This window comes from Sminthopsis crassicaudata, chromosome 2 (assembly GCF_048593235.1).
Source record: "Sminthopsis crassicaudata isolate SCR6 chromosome 2, ASM4859323v1, whole genome shotgun sequence".
Lineage (NCBI taxonomy): Eukaryota > Metazoa > Chordata > Mammalia > Dasyuromorphia > Dasyuridae > Sminthopsis > Sminthopsis crassicaudata.
In genome coordinates, this window is record NC_133618.1 from 324,737,822 (window position 1) to 324,754,415 (window position 16,594).

Here is a 16,594-nt window from a genome sequence, read left to right on the forward strand (position 1 = left end):
TGAGAGCCTATTATGTGCTTAGTTCTGTATAAGATGTGAAGCCTCAGACAAAGGACTTATCTTACTATAGAGACAAAATAGAACCGTGAAGATTATATTTTTAATAGTATAAGTGAGTCCCTGATTAAGTATCAAGTGAGTGGTATAGCTCTTAAGTGCCAGTCCTTCATAGCTATTTTAGAAAACATAAAGCTTGCCACAGAAGGATTGGATCAGAATAAGGCTAAAAGTATAGGTTGTTTGCTTTTCTTTTTCTTCTTTTTTTAAAAACATGCCTCTTTGCTCTAATAGGAAAAGACTAGTTTCTTTGAGATGCTGATGGAGCATGATGAGGGCAGGCATGAGGAGTTGAGGAGAAAGGTATATCCATATAGTCACCAAAAATGATAAGAATACAATACAATGTCATGAGGACAGGCTGCTTGTGTGTGTGTGTGTGTGTGTGTGTGTGTGTGTGTGTGTGTGTGTGTGTGTGTGTGTGTCTTTAGAGTGATGGGGACATTAGAACCTGAAAAGGGATGATCTTTGGGCTATAGTAGTAGTAAGAGAAAAACAAAACAAAACAAAAAAACAGTACAAGTTGCCTATTTTCGACCTGATATTCAGATTGTCATAAACTCTTCTCACAGTTTGGTTCAGGGATCACCTATGTTGGATCTATTACAGAAAGATGCCTTAGTTTTTCTAAAGAGAACTAAGGATTTTATAGGGAGAAATGCATGTGAGGAGAAGAGGGTAGGATTTGGGGGGAAAAGGTTCATCTGGTAGGCTTTTTGCTTCTACAGCCATTAATAGACTGGAAGGTGCCAATGGCTAATATGTCCTTATGAATCTTAGAAGCCCTCAGAACAGCCCAGTTCCCTGAAATGATATAATTTAAAGAGGCAGAGAAAATTTGGGATCAAGGGGAAAAAAGTATGATCAAAGTTACAGAAGTGAATTAGTATCAGTTTTATTTAAGCAATGTTTGTAATTAGTGAGAAATAAGATCGGATAGGTAGAATGGACCAAATTATAAATTCTGGATCTAGGGGTTTTTGAATTTGAAGTTCCTATAGAATAGGAATTGTTTCTTTCATTTGTAGCTCCTGTTACTTGGTACATAATAGATACTTAATAAGTATTGATTGAAAAGTCTTTTTTAGCTCTTTCTGCCAATTTCCTTTAAGCAAATACATGAGACTAAGAATCAGTCCCAATGGATATGAAAAACAAATAAACCCAGTTCTAAAAAGAATTACAAAAGGTTAACAAGCTTTTCTGTGAAAGATTTTTCCAAATAACCAGTAATCAAAGAAGTACAAAGCATATTGGCATAGATAAGTTTCCCCTCTTTATCTAAATCCATTAATTTTATTTAATCAAAAGCTATTCAGTGTAATATAATCAAACTTATCTGTTTTATCTTCATATTCCTTATTAGGACAGACTGTCATAATGATTATGAATTCTCTCCTTTCTTCTGCTCTCTTCTCTTTCCCCAACTGATTACTAATATTCTCACAAATTATTTCTTATTCTGTTTTATCTAATCCTTTCTACTAATCTTCTTTTTAAAAAAACAAGTAATTACCAAATAACTTATTCCTGCTTTATACAGCTTAATTTAAAATCTAGAAATGCTTGTCCTCCTTCATTTCTTTCCTTTTCCCTATTCCATTTCCCTTAATCTCTAAATCTTTTTTTTTTTTTCTCTAAATGAATTTTGTTATTAATTTGTTCAGCTCTGGAAAGTATCCTTTGGTAATTTGGCATAGCGCTAAATCTCCAAATTAGTTTAAGTAGCATTATTTGTTTTATTACATTCATAAGACCCGAGAGAGCAATGTTTTAAGGAGAATTCATTTGGTATACCTTGACCAAGGTGGGTTGAAGAAAGGAGATGTAAAAGTCAAGGATATTAGAAAAGCTATTGCTATATTCCAGTTAAGAGGTGATAAGGGCCTAATCTGAACTGGCATTAATGGAGGTTAAAAGAAAAGGTACAGATAAGAGTAATTACTTTTTTTTTTTTTTTTTAATTAATAAAATTTGAATTTGGTGATTTGGAATCAGAAAACTATGAGATTGATATGTAAACTATATCTCGTGTCTTTTCATTTAGTTTGATATCCAGTGACTAACATTGTAATTTTTCTTGTCTAGTGGCCCAGGATCTGATTTCCTGTAACATTTTTTCCTAATTAAGTTCAATTTTAGAAATGTTATTGTGTACTTATTGCTATATAGGGTATGGTATTTAAATATATCTAATATCTGGCAACTACTTAAAGTTATTGCCCAGGGAGGACATAGAGAGTAATTAGTCTCTAATTTAAAAGAATATCTTCTATTAGGGAATAACATGAATGAAGATGGGACTATGTTTGTGCTAGTGGTTCAGTATAAGATAGAACATGAAATAATCTGATGTTTAAGTGGGAAGGCTTTAGAGCACCACATTTAGAGACAGAGAACTTGAATTCAAATCCAAATTCTGCCTCTTGTCTTTTTTTAGTGACCTTGGATGAGTAACTTCTCAATACTTCTGAAATTCTTCATATAGCAAATGAAGGGCTGGAATAAGTCATTTCTATGGGTGTTATCAACTCTTAAGTATTGTGACTTATCTCAGGTTCTAATAAGGAATAAGTGACAGAAAATGAATTTTAACTCAGGCCTTCATATTCCTTTCTTTTTCAGCAGGTTGCCTCTCTGAGGGGATCACTCATAGGTACAGAAAGAGATTGGCATAGATTTAAAATGCTAACTCTATAGTATTAGAGACCAAGAAAAAATTGGACATCGATAGGAAAAAAGGACTAACAACATTCGGTAAACTCCAAGTACTCATTTGTCTGGCCTTCACTAAAGTGATCAAGACTTACTTACATAAACACACACACACACACACACACACACACACACACACACACACACACACATTTAACTTTACACAAAAATAGGTTTAGAAAGAGAAGCTTTCTACATATAAATATATACACACACATACATATGTGCAAGAACTGTATAGCTTAGTCTGCTTTATTCCCTAAAACAGCTTTCAAAAAAATTTAGAGACAAGGTTTATATTGCAAAATGAAACCACATAAAATACATTTTTATGAAGTGTCTTGCCATATTTTTTCCCCAGACAGCTTAATGTCTGCAACTTGAGTACAGTAAACCGTAAAAGTGTCCCATTGTTCTCTTTCCCCTCACTTTTTTTTTTTTTTAATAGAGGTAGGGAACAGGTCTTTACCTTACATGCAGAGATTTTATACAGATCTCATACAGTGAATAAAGAATGACCTGCCTTCTGAGGTTCTTTCCAATTCTGAGGCTGAGAAGAAAATGTTCGTAACAGAATAGGAGAACCTGAATCAATTTACTTTAAATTTCAAATGTCTAATACAAATCTAAGACTAAAACACTGAGGTGACTTCATATTTTTAATTTGCTTAATAAGCAATTTCAATTTAATTTTAAATTTAATTTCAACCCTCATAGTAAATTATTAAAACATTTGGTACTATTAGGTACGGGGTAGGTGGTAGAGTAGATAAAGGTTAAGTCTGGAGGCAGGAGGGCTCATCTTTGTGAGTTCTAGCTATGTGACCTGTGCAAATCACTTGATCCTGTTTGCCTCAATTTCCTTATCTGTAAAATGAACTAGAGAAAGAAATGGCAACCCTTCTAGTATCTTTGCCAAGAAAATCCCAAACATCGTGAAGAATCAGATACAGACGAAATGACAACAACAACTTTTTAGTACATGAAATAGTATTGGAAGCTGTTTCTTTATCTTTCTGCTTTATTAAAAAAAAAAAAAAAAAAAAAAAAAGCTAAACTGTGAATCATTAAGTCAGCAAGAAAATATTTATTTACTATATTCTGGGCACTGAGGCTAAAAAATATATTAAAATAATCTCTCGTTCTCAGCAAGTCTAATAGGAAATATATCTGCAAATGTACTGACAAGCTATACGTAGATATAGTTACATCTATACATCTTATAGGAACATCTATAGACATATCTTAAATATAGCTATATAACTACATCCATATAACTTATCTTCGTACATAGTTATTTGCACTTGTAATATAATTTGGAGATAATCAAATGAAGGAAAAGAATAATTTTAAAAGGAATTGGGAAAGACTTTCGAAAGTTGTAATCTTCCAACTTTCCAGAACTCTGTTATGTATTTATTAATAAGTTAGAAGAATGAAGTTTGGAAATTTTAAATTGTCATTCACAAAGTCAATTCCTGGCATTTAGAACTGACTACCAATTCATAGTATTTTAGACATGGCCTTCCCTGTGAAACTTGCTTCTTTACTTTCATTCAGCAGGCCAAGGGGTGATTAAAAGTCTAACTAGATAGCTCTCATTTCTGGAGTTCTTAAGTTTCCCCATTTTTCCCCATTTTAATTTTTTTTATTAATTTTATAATTATAACATTTTTTTTGTTCCCCATTTTTAGAAAAGCTCAAATTGTTCCTCAGGTTGAGTTCAGTCCAGACAGTCTCTGGAGGTCACATATATACAATTTCAAAAGGAAAAAATTCTGTGGTCCATATGGAGAACTAATGAAATGCAAATTTGGTACTCATTGTTCTCACTCTATGATTTTTTGACTCCATTTCTTTTAAATACAAAACAGAAGGCAATTCCAGAGCGAACCCATAAAAGGGTTTCTCCAATTCTGTGTGAAAAGGGCACAGAATTATTTTTTTCCTTGTAAGCAAAACCTTCCTCTTGATCCTTATATACATTTTTCATATCCAGTTGATTCTCATTAATGACAATTTAAATCTTCCTTAAATAACTTGTTTCCCCTTTTCTTTTTTTTTTTTTGTTGTTGTTGTTGTTGTTTTGTTCAGCCATTTTCAGCAGTGACTGACTCTTCATGACTCCATTTGGAATTTTCTTGGCAAAGATACTGATGTGATTTACCATTTTCTTTTCCAGCTCATTTTACTGATAAGAAAACTGAGACAAATAGGATTAGGTGACTATCCCAGTGACATGTAGCTAGTAAGTTTCTAAGGCTGTATTTGAACTAGATGATTGCAAACCTAACACTCTATCCAGATGCTGTTTTCTTCTACCTCCTTCCAAAAGTGATTATGGTTCTTTCTGTTATATGTTAAACATAAGAAAGAGAACCTGGCAGCAAATAAGCATTTAATAAATGCTTGTTGACTTGATTAGTGTGCACACAACAGTATAGCTATCTAGGATGTATTGATTTGATTTGAGCCCATTTCTATTACAAATATGTAACATGACAATAGTCTTCCTGCCATGTCTACCCTAACCAATTCTGCTTAATTTTAGCCACAAATAAGTTTAAAGGTTTTCATATGAACATATTGATGACATAAAGATTTCTAGAGTACTCTAAATACAGTGGTTGGTCCTGGTCCAGAATTATGGGCTTGCTATTGTCGCTTGCTTTGTTAACAAACTCCTATCCTACCTAGTCTGTTACAGTAACTTTGTTGAAACAACTAAAATGTGAGCTCTGGCTTAAAAGCTGTGAGGTTTTTTATTTTGTTTTGTTTTGGTTTTAATTTTTTTTAATGAAATCTGGTCCAAAATTTGGAAAATTTCAATTGTGCATGGCACCAGCCTATCTAACCCCAGATCACCTTTTCACAATCCTACATTTCCTTTCCTTATCTTTCCTTTCTTAGATGATTTTCTAAATAGGTCTTGTTGACCTGTGTATAAAGTCATTTTTCCATATGTATTTCTTTACTTTGTAACAGTTAATTAAAAATTATCAAGTACTTAAACCATATAGATTATGGAATGTGATATAGGTAGGAGGCACTAAATTTAGTTAATGTATTCAGCTAGTTTTGTAAAGCATCTGCTGTGTGCCAGACAACATGCTAAATGCTAGGAATAAAAACAACAACCACCACAAAAGGACCAAACAAATTAAAAATGGTCTCTGATCTCAAGGAGAGTTTTACTCACTTATACAGTAATGCACATATACACAAACAGCTATAGTATAAAACATGTCAGTTGTGTCCAATTCTTTGTGACCCTGTGGACCATATCATTCCAATACTGTCCGTGGCTTTTTCTTGACAAGAATACTGGAGTGGTTTGCCATTTCCCTCTCCAGAGGCAAAAGTGGAGGTTAAATGGTTTGTCCAGAATCACTAGCTATTAAATATCTGAGACTATATTTGAACTTGGGTTGTTCCAACTCCAGGCCCAAGGCCCTATCGACTGAGCCATGACAAATGTAAATTAAATGTGTTATGGAATCTTAAGGATTATAATTTCATTACTGATGTGATGAGTTATAAGGAAATGAAGGAAGGATTAGAAGAAAATTTGTGTTTCTTTTATTGCAACCTACAATATTTTGTACATAGGTGGTAATAAATGCAACATAATACTTTGAAAAATGAAAAATGCTTTATTGGTGCTAATTATTAACCTAAAGAGTAACACTATTTCTGGATAAATGATGGAGGAAATATCAGGCTACTTGAGATCTGTGAATCATATTCATTTGGATACTTTCATGTATATCATCTGTGAGAATATTGCAAATAACAGGATCTTTTTTCTACCATCAGAGGGAAAAAAATAACTTTCAGACTTATAATAGTTTTTCTATTGTTGTTCTCTTTTCTCCCATGAAGGCCAGTCTTAAGTGTGATCCATTTTTAGGACCACCCTGTGAAAGTATAAATCTTTGATCCTTGATATGGATGACAAAGTAATTCAGTGGACTTGAAAAAATAAATAGATTATGATCTCTTGTCTATAACAGGGCAAAACAGTTAACAACTTAAGTAATTCTGGAAATGCTTCTATTATTGAAACTAATCATCTGAGAGGTCTCACTAGAGGGTTTTCTGAGTTAAAATATGTCCTTAGACAAATACTAACTGTGTGACCCTGAGCAAGCACTTAACCCTATTTGCCTCAGTTTTCTTATCTGTAAAATGAGTTGGAGAAGAAGATGGACTCCAATATTAAAGAGTTAGACATGATTAAAACAACTCAAGAACAATAAAACTTGAGTATTTTAATTTACACAAATATTTGAACTTCATAACTTTTATTTCATAGCAGAGATCTTAACCAGGTAACACTTTCATATGCCAACTCTAGTAATCAAAACAAACATCTTAATTAAGTCAATCTATGAAAATAGAACTCTGAGATTCACAAATGGGCAAACAGAAACTGAATTTGTGAATGTGTTTTTCTCTGCTTTGAAGATTTGCTAATGCTTGGCACTTGGCAAGATGAATATGGCCAATTTTTTTTTTTAATCCATTCCTAATTTTTGACATTTTTAGGAGCTTTTAAACAGTTTACAAAATGAAAACAAGCAGAAGTTGCCGGATATAATTCAGGTTCTTTTCTTAGTCATTGTGTAGAAGTGGTGTCCTAATCTCAAAATTAGTAAGTTTGTACAATAAAACTCTGTATTTTTTAAATCTTCAAACATAATTGGGAATCTCAATGAAGGGGGAGGGGAGGTCCTGATCTTTTTAAAATTATTGTTAAATAATGGATATTTTTTCCTAATTCATTTAGCCCTTCTCACAATATATTTGATTGCATAAAATAAAATATATTGAATTGCCCAGGAAACCAATATTGAAATACTTACAAAGCTTTTTTTAAAGTTCATTGGACAGATTAATAACAACGCTATGGCTTTAATGGGTGGGACATAAATGTTTGTTTTCTGTGACAGAATATTCTAAGAAAAAACCCTGAAATAAAATAAAAACGGCTTCAAGATGCCATTTTAAATGTTATATTTTCAGGAAATGAATTCATTAAAGAAAAAAAAATACTTAAACATCAATAGCTAAAGCATAAGAGTAAATACTTTCTTCATTAACTTTTCATCTTGATGGATATGGCCCTCTTCAACAATGAGATGAACCAAATCAGTTCCAATAAAGCAATAATGAATTGAACCAGCTATACCCAGCGATGACTATGAACCACTAGAATTCCCAATCCCTCTATTTTTGTCCGCCTGCATTTTTTATTTCTTTCACAGGCTAATTGTATACTATTTCAAAGTCTGATTCTTTTTGTATAGCAAAATAACTGTTTGGACATGTATACATATGTTGTACTTAACTTATACTTTAACATATTTAACATGTACTGGTTAACCTGCCATCTTGGGGAAGGGGTGGTGGGAAGGAAGGGAAAAGTTGGAACAAAAGGTTTTTGTGATTGTCAATGCTGAAAAATTACCCATGCATATATCTTGTAAATAAAAGGCTATAATAATTTAAAAAAGAATAATTAAACAAAAAAAAACTTTTTCATCTTAAAACCAATTTTCTTGATGTTTCAAAAAAATTTTTCTTCCATAGGCTGAAATTATCCAATGATGAAATCAAACGGGCAATTTTAACCATGGATGAACAGGAAGACCTACCAAAGGACATGCTAGAACAAGTGAGTCACAAATACTCTTGCACTTCATAGCACAAATTCCAAACTGACTTTTCTCTCTCCCCCCCCCCCCCCCAGGCTGGGGTTAAGTGACTTACCCAGAGTCACACAGCTAGGAAGTGTTAAGTGTCTGAGACCAGATTTGAAGTCAGGTCCTCCTGAATTCAGGGCTGGTGCTCTATCCACCTAGCTGCCCCCCAAACTGACTTTTCAAGAGACACCAGGAGCTAGAGAAAAATCTGACTTTTCCTAGTAAAAGGGTTATATCTGCAATGAGCAGGTTGAACCATAGTGCGTTCCAACTTTAATAAAAAATTTCTAGGCATATTCATTACACCACTAGATGGTATAGTGAATATGTTGAAATCTGTGCAGATAATATAATGGTTCACTTAGTAATTCAAAGGAATTACTGCCTCAATAGATATAGGAGATGTTAAAAAGGAATTTTCTGCGCTATTCAGAGCTAAATGATGCAGTTACAGGATCAGAGCCTAGAGTCAGGGATATCTGAGTTTAAGTCCTGCCCAGACCCTAAAAAAGTCATTTCAGAATTTTATGCCTCAGTTTCCCCATCTGTAAAACAAGGATAATAATAACACCTACATCTTAGGGTTCTGACAGATGAAAATGTAAAGCATTTTGCAGATCTTAAATTGCTACATAAATGCTTCATTGCATTATATTTATTAACATTATTCTTTAATTTTATGATGGGTAATAAAAAATTAAATCTTTTTAATCTGCTATTATTTGCTTTTTTATTAAATGGATGAGAATTTCCTGCCTTCTCTGCAGTGGTAATATTGTACAATCATAAAAAGCATAGGAGGCGTGCTTATTTGCAGACAACATAAAGCTGGAAAGGAAAGGAAATATGTTGCTCCAAACTGACACTAACTAGCTAAAACATTGGGCCAAACAATGGAACATTAAATTACACTTGGTTTTAAAAATCAACTTCATAATTATAAGAAGAGGGATTATATGAGTCATTAGAAAGAACCCTGAATTTGAAGAAAAAGAACATGGGACTACCTTTTATTCCTATGGAATATTGAGTAAAGTCCCTGCACTCTCCTTGACTTGAGTTTTCTCATCTTTAAAAGGAGTGAGTTGATTAACTTTAACTTCTGAGGCTCCTTCTAGTGCTAAATCAGCAATCCTGAGAAATGTATTAGTCTGTAAAAAGAGATCTGAGAATCCTAACGTCTAGGGATTTTTGAAGCTGCCATGAAGTCTATGTGTCCTTTGCAGGGCACTTAACACTGTTAGTTTGTGAGCAGTAGAATACTGCCATTTCACAGAAGTATTTCATGTCTTATTCTCTTGAACTTTGTGGTTCAGAAGATCTATGACTTCATTGGTTGGAAGCCTCTCTCTCTTCCCTTATGCTGATCACAAACCTTCCATGCCTTACTGGGCAATCTTTGTGAATTGTTATAACTTTAAAAATGTTTTCATCTGTTGGGCAACTCCAACTTCTCTGAACTTAGACTGATTTTCCAATAAAAGATACAGTATCACTGAGTCTGTACTTGAGGACTTTCCAGGTTGTTACATAAGAATACCATTGTTTACACTCCATTGCCCCATAGCGTTTGACAATCTAGAATCCCTTTCATGTTGTCTAAGGCAGGGTTTCTTAAATTTTTTCCACTCGTGACCCCTTTTTGCCCAAGAAATTTTTATGCTATCCCACCTATATAAAATAGATAAATAAATCAAGTATTTATTGATAATAAATCATAATTTCACAGCCCCTACATTGTTACATGACCCATGACCCACAGTTTAAGAAGCTTTGGCTTAAGGCAGCACAATAAGGTGTTAGTAGAATAAATCTGCATTATGTGAACAGATTTGTGTGTTACTTAATTCTCTAGGGGATTTGCTTTTTCTTTTTAGTAGTAACAGAAGTCACTGATTTATCATCATTGCATAGTCATCTTTAGGTATTTTGCATGAGGGAGCAGAAGGGTGTGATATTTTGACATGGGTGTTTATGTTCTCTCACTCTGTTCCACACCTAAACATTGACATGAGGTTTCTGTCCAAGTTGTTGTATTGGTCTCACTAGCACATTACAATACCAACCTAGACATTTTCAGATTATAGAAAGTTTTATATTCATTAATTTATGCTGCTCAATACTGAGCCTGACATATTTAAATAAATTGGCTCCATCATCTTGCGTGTGTGTGTGTATGTGTTTGCATATACATATTATTCTTAATTCTTTGTTGTGCCATCTGTTTTATGAAACACTTTTATAAAAGACCACAGGGAATGTTAAGGAGGTGTGAAGTTGACACACCTTAAGTTAACCTGCTCTTTAAGATGGGTGTCACAACTCCTTTGTGCCCTTATTGTCCTAGCATATCACCACTCCCTGCAATTACCTTGGCTAAAATTGCCAGAAACTGAAGCTCTGACAATCATCAGTTATGGAAAATTTAACATGGCTGATAGGGTAATAGAAAATAGGCTCTGGATATAGAAGTCTAAGCTGTGCTATTCTGAACAAGTCAACTTATCTCTTTAGGTAATTTTCTTACCCGAAAAATGCCAGAATAGGACTAAATCTCAAGGATCTTTTCCAACTTTTAAGTTTCATTTATTTGAGTCAGTTAGCCAAATGGTTAAAAGTAATTGCAAGTTCACTAGGCTTCCTTCTATATGAATATCTTGGAAAAGAACCTAAAATAAACCTAAAATGTATTTTTATATAATGCTGTGTTAGTTCTAAGCTTCCTTTGCCAAAAAAAATAAAAAAAATAAAAAAAAAAAATAAAAACTGTGACATGACAGACATGAATTGATCTTTTTAAATAAAAATAAACAGGTTTAGGAGGATACCCTCCTTTTGCAGAGGATACTGCATTCCAATTTCTTGATAAAAAGCTACTTGTCCTGGGAAAATGTCCATTTGAAAAGCTGTTTTCTTCTTAAGACTTTCAGCCTCTATGAATAAGGTAGTCCATTTAAAATTCCACAAGATCCATTTACAGTGAAACTATATCCAGCAAAATTCCTCCTTGAGTGAAAATATTTCAAAACCCTGCCAAAAAAGCAGGAAATGCAAATAGAATACACATCAAAAAGACACTTGTCAGGATATCAGTATAGTGAAATGTAATCTGCCTAAGTGGCACACTTTATATCTCTTCCTTTATAATAATTTGTGGTAGAAATTATCCACCTCTATTTTTTGTTTTGTCATTTCCCTAATTTTTCCATTTTCACTTTATTTTCCTATTTCTGCTTCCATTCTTATTCATCCATCTTATTTTCTTACCTCATGCTTTCCAGATTTCTCTATCTAGGTCAAGTATCCAGTGTCAAACTCATCTGATTCCTTATCACTCTTAGTATCTGCCAGATAAGTCTCATATGCCCAATAAATATGACATATACTTAATTCTCCTTAATTCCTGTCATCTATTTATAAGTCTTATTCAAAGTAAGCAATAAGCAAGTGACTTCCTCCATCTCACCTGAAAGTAAAGGAAACCTTAAATATTGGATCACTTACCCACAATGCTACAATAATACCCAGGCTCCTTTACGCACTCTACATTCTAGTCAGACTGGCTTCTTGGTTAATGCCTAAACTTGGCATTTCATTTCCTGCATAGAATATACTCCCTCCCTACTTCTTAAAACTCCTATTATTTTCCATGAGTGTCAACTTATATAATACTACCTGATCCTTTTCATATCTTTCCTTTCTCAAGCTAAAGCTCCTTCAGGATAGAATCTGTTTTGAATTCTATCTTTGTATCTTTTCAATTTGGTTATTCATCTATACTCTTGCCTAACTTGTCTACTCAGCTATATCCCCATTTAAATTTTCTACCACCTGCTTATGCTGTTCCTTCGTACTTTTGCTTACTTACCCTTGCTCCTTTTCAAGGTTCAGCTACCTCCTTCAAGAAGCTTTTTTTGATTTCCTCTAATTATTTGTGTCCTCCCACTTCTATAATCACTGTTTGTTTATTCTGTGTTATCTTGTATATAGATATGCAAACATATCCATATACTCACATTATATTCATATACACATGTGCAACCCCATATTTGCTTCTGTGTCTGGGAATAGTGGGAATAGAAGCAATTTTTCCCAAATCATTCTTTGATTTAAAGGGCAATATGGAATAGAGAATTTGAAATCCAGAAGAGAACAGGTAATTCTAGTGGAAGGAAAGCACATAATCAATGCCCTGTTATCTACTCAAAGGAGCAGGATAGGAGGCAGAGATAGTCAAAAACTGCCCTGCAATTAATTAGCTCTGTAACCTTAAGCAAAATGTCCTTGTTAATGCCTCATGTTTAATAAATGAGTTGGGGAAAATGAATTCTAAGGTAACTTTCATCTATAAATTTCTGTTGGTAAAGCAATTTGTGGTAGAGAGAGCATGGCAGTCCATGTTTCTTGGTAAGAAAAGTAACGATCAGAAGTTGTTTAAAGAAGAAAAGAAAGTAATGAGCATTTCCTAAGCATCTACTGTGTGCTGGATACTATACTATGTCCTTTTACATACATACTAGATGCTGCTATTATCCCCATTTTATAGTGGAGAGAATTAAGGCAGACAAAGGTTAAATGACTTACGCAGGATTACCCAGCTAGTCAATATCTTAAAACTGGATTTGAACTTGTTTTTTCCTGAATCTAGATCTAGCATTAGCTGCCTCACCTAGTTCTAGAGACTCTAGAAAATTCATTTTTAACGTCTCCCAAAGTCCTGAACTTACTGAAGTGTTAATTCCTTTGACTCACTAAGTAAACCATTATATTGTATATACAGATCTCAAACCTAAAAAAATGCCAAAATGCCCTTTTAGGCCTAAGTTTTGTTTATGAATCCTTTCTTACAACAGACAAGCTTGCCCTATATTAGCCATCTATCTTCTAAGTGAGTTTAGTGATATAAATTAACAGATAAAAATTCATAATTTTAAAAAATTGAATTATTTATTTTATTGTAAACTTGATAGACATGTACATTTTAAAATACAAAGAACAGACAAGATGATTTTATATGAAACTCTAACTTTTTATAGTTATCTGTTTTTTAAAGCATATATTGAATTTAACATATGGTAACAAAATTAAGCAACCACAACATATGACAGCTAGAAAGTTCAAAGGGACTTAAGTGATTTGATGAAGTTTTGAATGTGTTTGGTTTGAATATGAGAAGCTGCTAAATGCTCTTTCAAAAGCATCAGGTATGAAATGTTGGAGAAGGACCAGCAGCTTACTTAACCTTCCATAATAGGACAGGAAAAGGACGGTGAATCTGCCCATGGGACTTGTAATATGAAACCAACAGTACCACTCTGAGATAAAAGTGGCAGCAAAGGATCTCAAATTATTCTTCCTTTTAGAGAATGTTAATGTTTTCCTTATTGGGAAAAGAGAGAACATTTCAATGATGATCACACACTGACTAGTGATATAAGAGCTTCTTCCTGTTGTAGAATCTAATGCTCTCTGCATTATGGCCCTAACTTATCCTTCTAACCTTATTTCATGCAATTCCCTTTCCTCATCCTCTACTTGCTGACCGAAATGCATTTTCATGGTCCTTTCTTAATATTTAGAAAATACTTCATCTGCTTCATTGAACTCTTCAAGGCCTTACTCCATGAAACCTTGACCATCCTTTTCCCCAAACTGAAAATGCTCTTTCATTCTCAGATTTTCTTAAGGGGCTTTGTCTTTTACTACATCATATAGTCCCCTGTATTATATTTATTTTTATATATGTCATATCTTCTTGATTAGACTATAAGTTTCTTAAATGATGGGACTATGTTTTTTATCTTTATTTTTCCAAAATCCAGCATAGTATCTTGTTATGTAGTGGTCAATAGGGCTTAATAATGACAGGTTTCCAAAGCAAGAAGAGTTATACAAATGTTTAGAGAATCTGTTCTCTTTCCTAATATTGTCTCTTCTTTTTGTGAATATATAAACTTATGGATAATTATTTAGAAATTTATTTCAAAGCAAATGCCCTAAAGATATACCCATTTATAGTGATAATTTTTTTAAAGGCTCATTCAGGGCTACATCTATGAATGAGACACATGCCCCCCATCTTTTTTTTTTTTTTTTTAAACATTTGCTGTAGGAATCAAATAGTTTTAATTGTTATCTGGCTCAGAATTGTGTCAGATATAAGAGAATAAGGCTTAGTCCCCGTCCTCTAGAGAAAACAGTCCAGTTTTGTGGGAAAAGAGCTTGAATGACTGAATGGATAGAAGATTGTTGGACTCAGAAAGACCTGAATTCAAATTGCCCTTCAATAACTTACTAGCTATGTGACCTTGGCCAAATCCATAAACCTCTCCATCTCAATTTCCTCATCTTTAAAATGAGGATGATAATAATTCCTACCTCACAAAGTCAAATAAGATATGTAAAGTGCTTTGCAGATTCTAAAGATCTATATAAAGCACAACATATTATTGTTATAAATAATTAGAGGATAATATGATAAATTATCAAATATGGCAAAAACCATAAGGATATCAGAAATTTAAGGAAGTAAGAAATGGAAAAATGCAGACTGATGGGGGAGAAGAATTTCATAAACATGTCTTTTGATGTATTTCTTTTAGCTCCTGAAATTTGTTCCTGAAAAAAGTGATATTGACCTGTTGGAGGAGCACAAGCATGAGTTGGATCGGATGGCAAAAGCTGATAGATTCTTTTTTGAAATGAGCCGGTATGTTGAAGCACACTTACAATTAGTTCAGTTGTCACTTAATCTTCCTAAGTGTGATGTTGTCACTCAGAAATAATTGCTTTGAGTTCAGTGATATATTTGTGTAGCTAGACTAGATCATTCTATGAGTTCAAATTAGAGTAAAACTATTTATGTTATAGAACCAGCCTGACTAGGTAAGTGGAAAATTTCCATTTGAAATCCACAGTATTCTAAACTCTTCCTCATTCAGAATTGTTTGGTATTGGTTTTGTATTCTTTTTAAAAAAAAATTTATTGAACTAAAAACAAAGTAAGAAAAAACAGAATAGAAAAAAGACAGAAAAGGAAAACAAAACAAAATATTGTCATGTGTTTAGCAGAATATCAGGAAGGATACAAAATATATAACAATAAATTTCCCTTTCAAGAAAGCATATATAAAATAGATCATTTTCATGAGTGGCCATCTTTTCTTTGCTTCTTTGTAGGCTATGCTTTTGTTCTCTGCTGAACACTTTTATTTTATTCTTTTTTCCCTTTTCATCCCCCCACCTCTCCCTAGCAAGCTATAGTTAAGCACAGATATATATATAAAACACACACACATATACATCACACCCATTCACAGGTACACACATAAACTCACATAACTATATACACATACATAACCTACATGCATATATTCCCACACATATTCAGACACATATATTTATGCATATGCATTTATCTGTATGCAAACATGCATCTAAAACAATAATATAGCTGACATGTAATATAGATTGCCCTCTTCATTGAGGTTTTATGTTCTTAAAATATATTCTTTTGTCTATTATAGAGATAAATCTCAAAAGTTTGCCCCAAGTCAGTACTAATTTTCTCCCATGCCATTATTATTTTCCTTTTTCAATACTGTTTCCCTCTCTACCCTTCTCACATATGTGGGGTCACATTTATCAATATTGATGCTCTGCAGGTTTTTTCCCAGACCAAGCAGGAGGTAGGTCACTGACTTGGGTCCATGTTGTTTATTATAGTCCATGGATGCTCAAGAAACTGCTCCAATCTGAGAAAAATAGTTTGCATCAAAATAAGTCAGTCCAGAACTACCCAAAGGAAGTTTCTAAATATTTGGATTAGATTAAAAACAAGCTCTTCTCATAAAGCCTAAGAGTAGAGCTCTTTGTACTATATATCCTCTTTGGATGTAGACTGTTGAGGGGAACAAGGAAAATTTACAATCCTATTTTGCTATAGAGACATATAAAAAGGTCCAGCCAAAAGAATAATTAGAAAAACGCATTGGTCAACTGCATATTGTGATTTGGAATATTTTATCCTCCTCCTAGGCCTGAAATATACACCATTAGGTTCACTATTATAAACCACAAAATTTTTCTCATTGATAAAATATAAACTGTTATCTGGG

General features: G+C 33.3%; 1 protein-coding gene across 4 annotated transcripts in view; it reads left to right on the forward strand.

Annotated features, from left to right (window-relative positions):
• The window catches only part of DAAM1 (dishevelled associated activator of morphogenesis 1), a 203,974-nt gene that overhangs the window by 162,056 nt on the left and 25,324 nt on the right, over positions 1-16,594 (forward strand). For all 4 annotated transcript variants that reach the window (XM_074290244.1, XM_074290248.1, XM_074290245.1 and 1 more), the window contains 2 exons: positions 8,365-8,449; positions 15,080-15,186. In XM_074290244.1, coding sequence (XP_074146345.1) covers positions 8,365-8,449; positions 15,080-15,186 — 192 coding nt within the window. The remainder of the gene's footprint in view (positions 1-8,364; positions 8,450-15,079; positions 15,187-16,594) is intronic.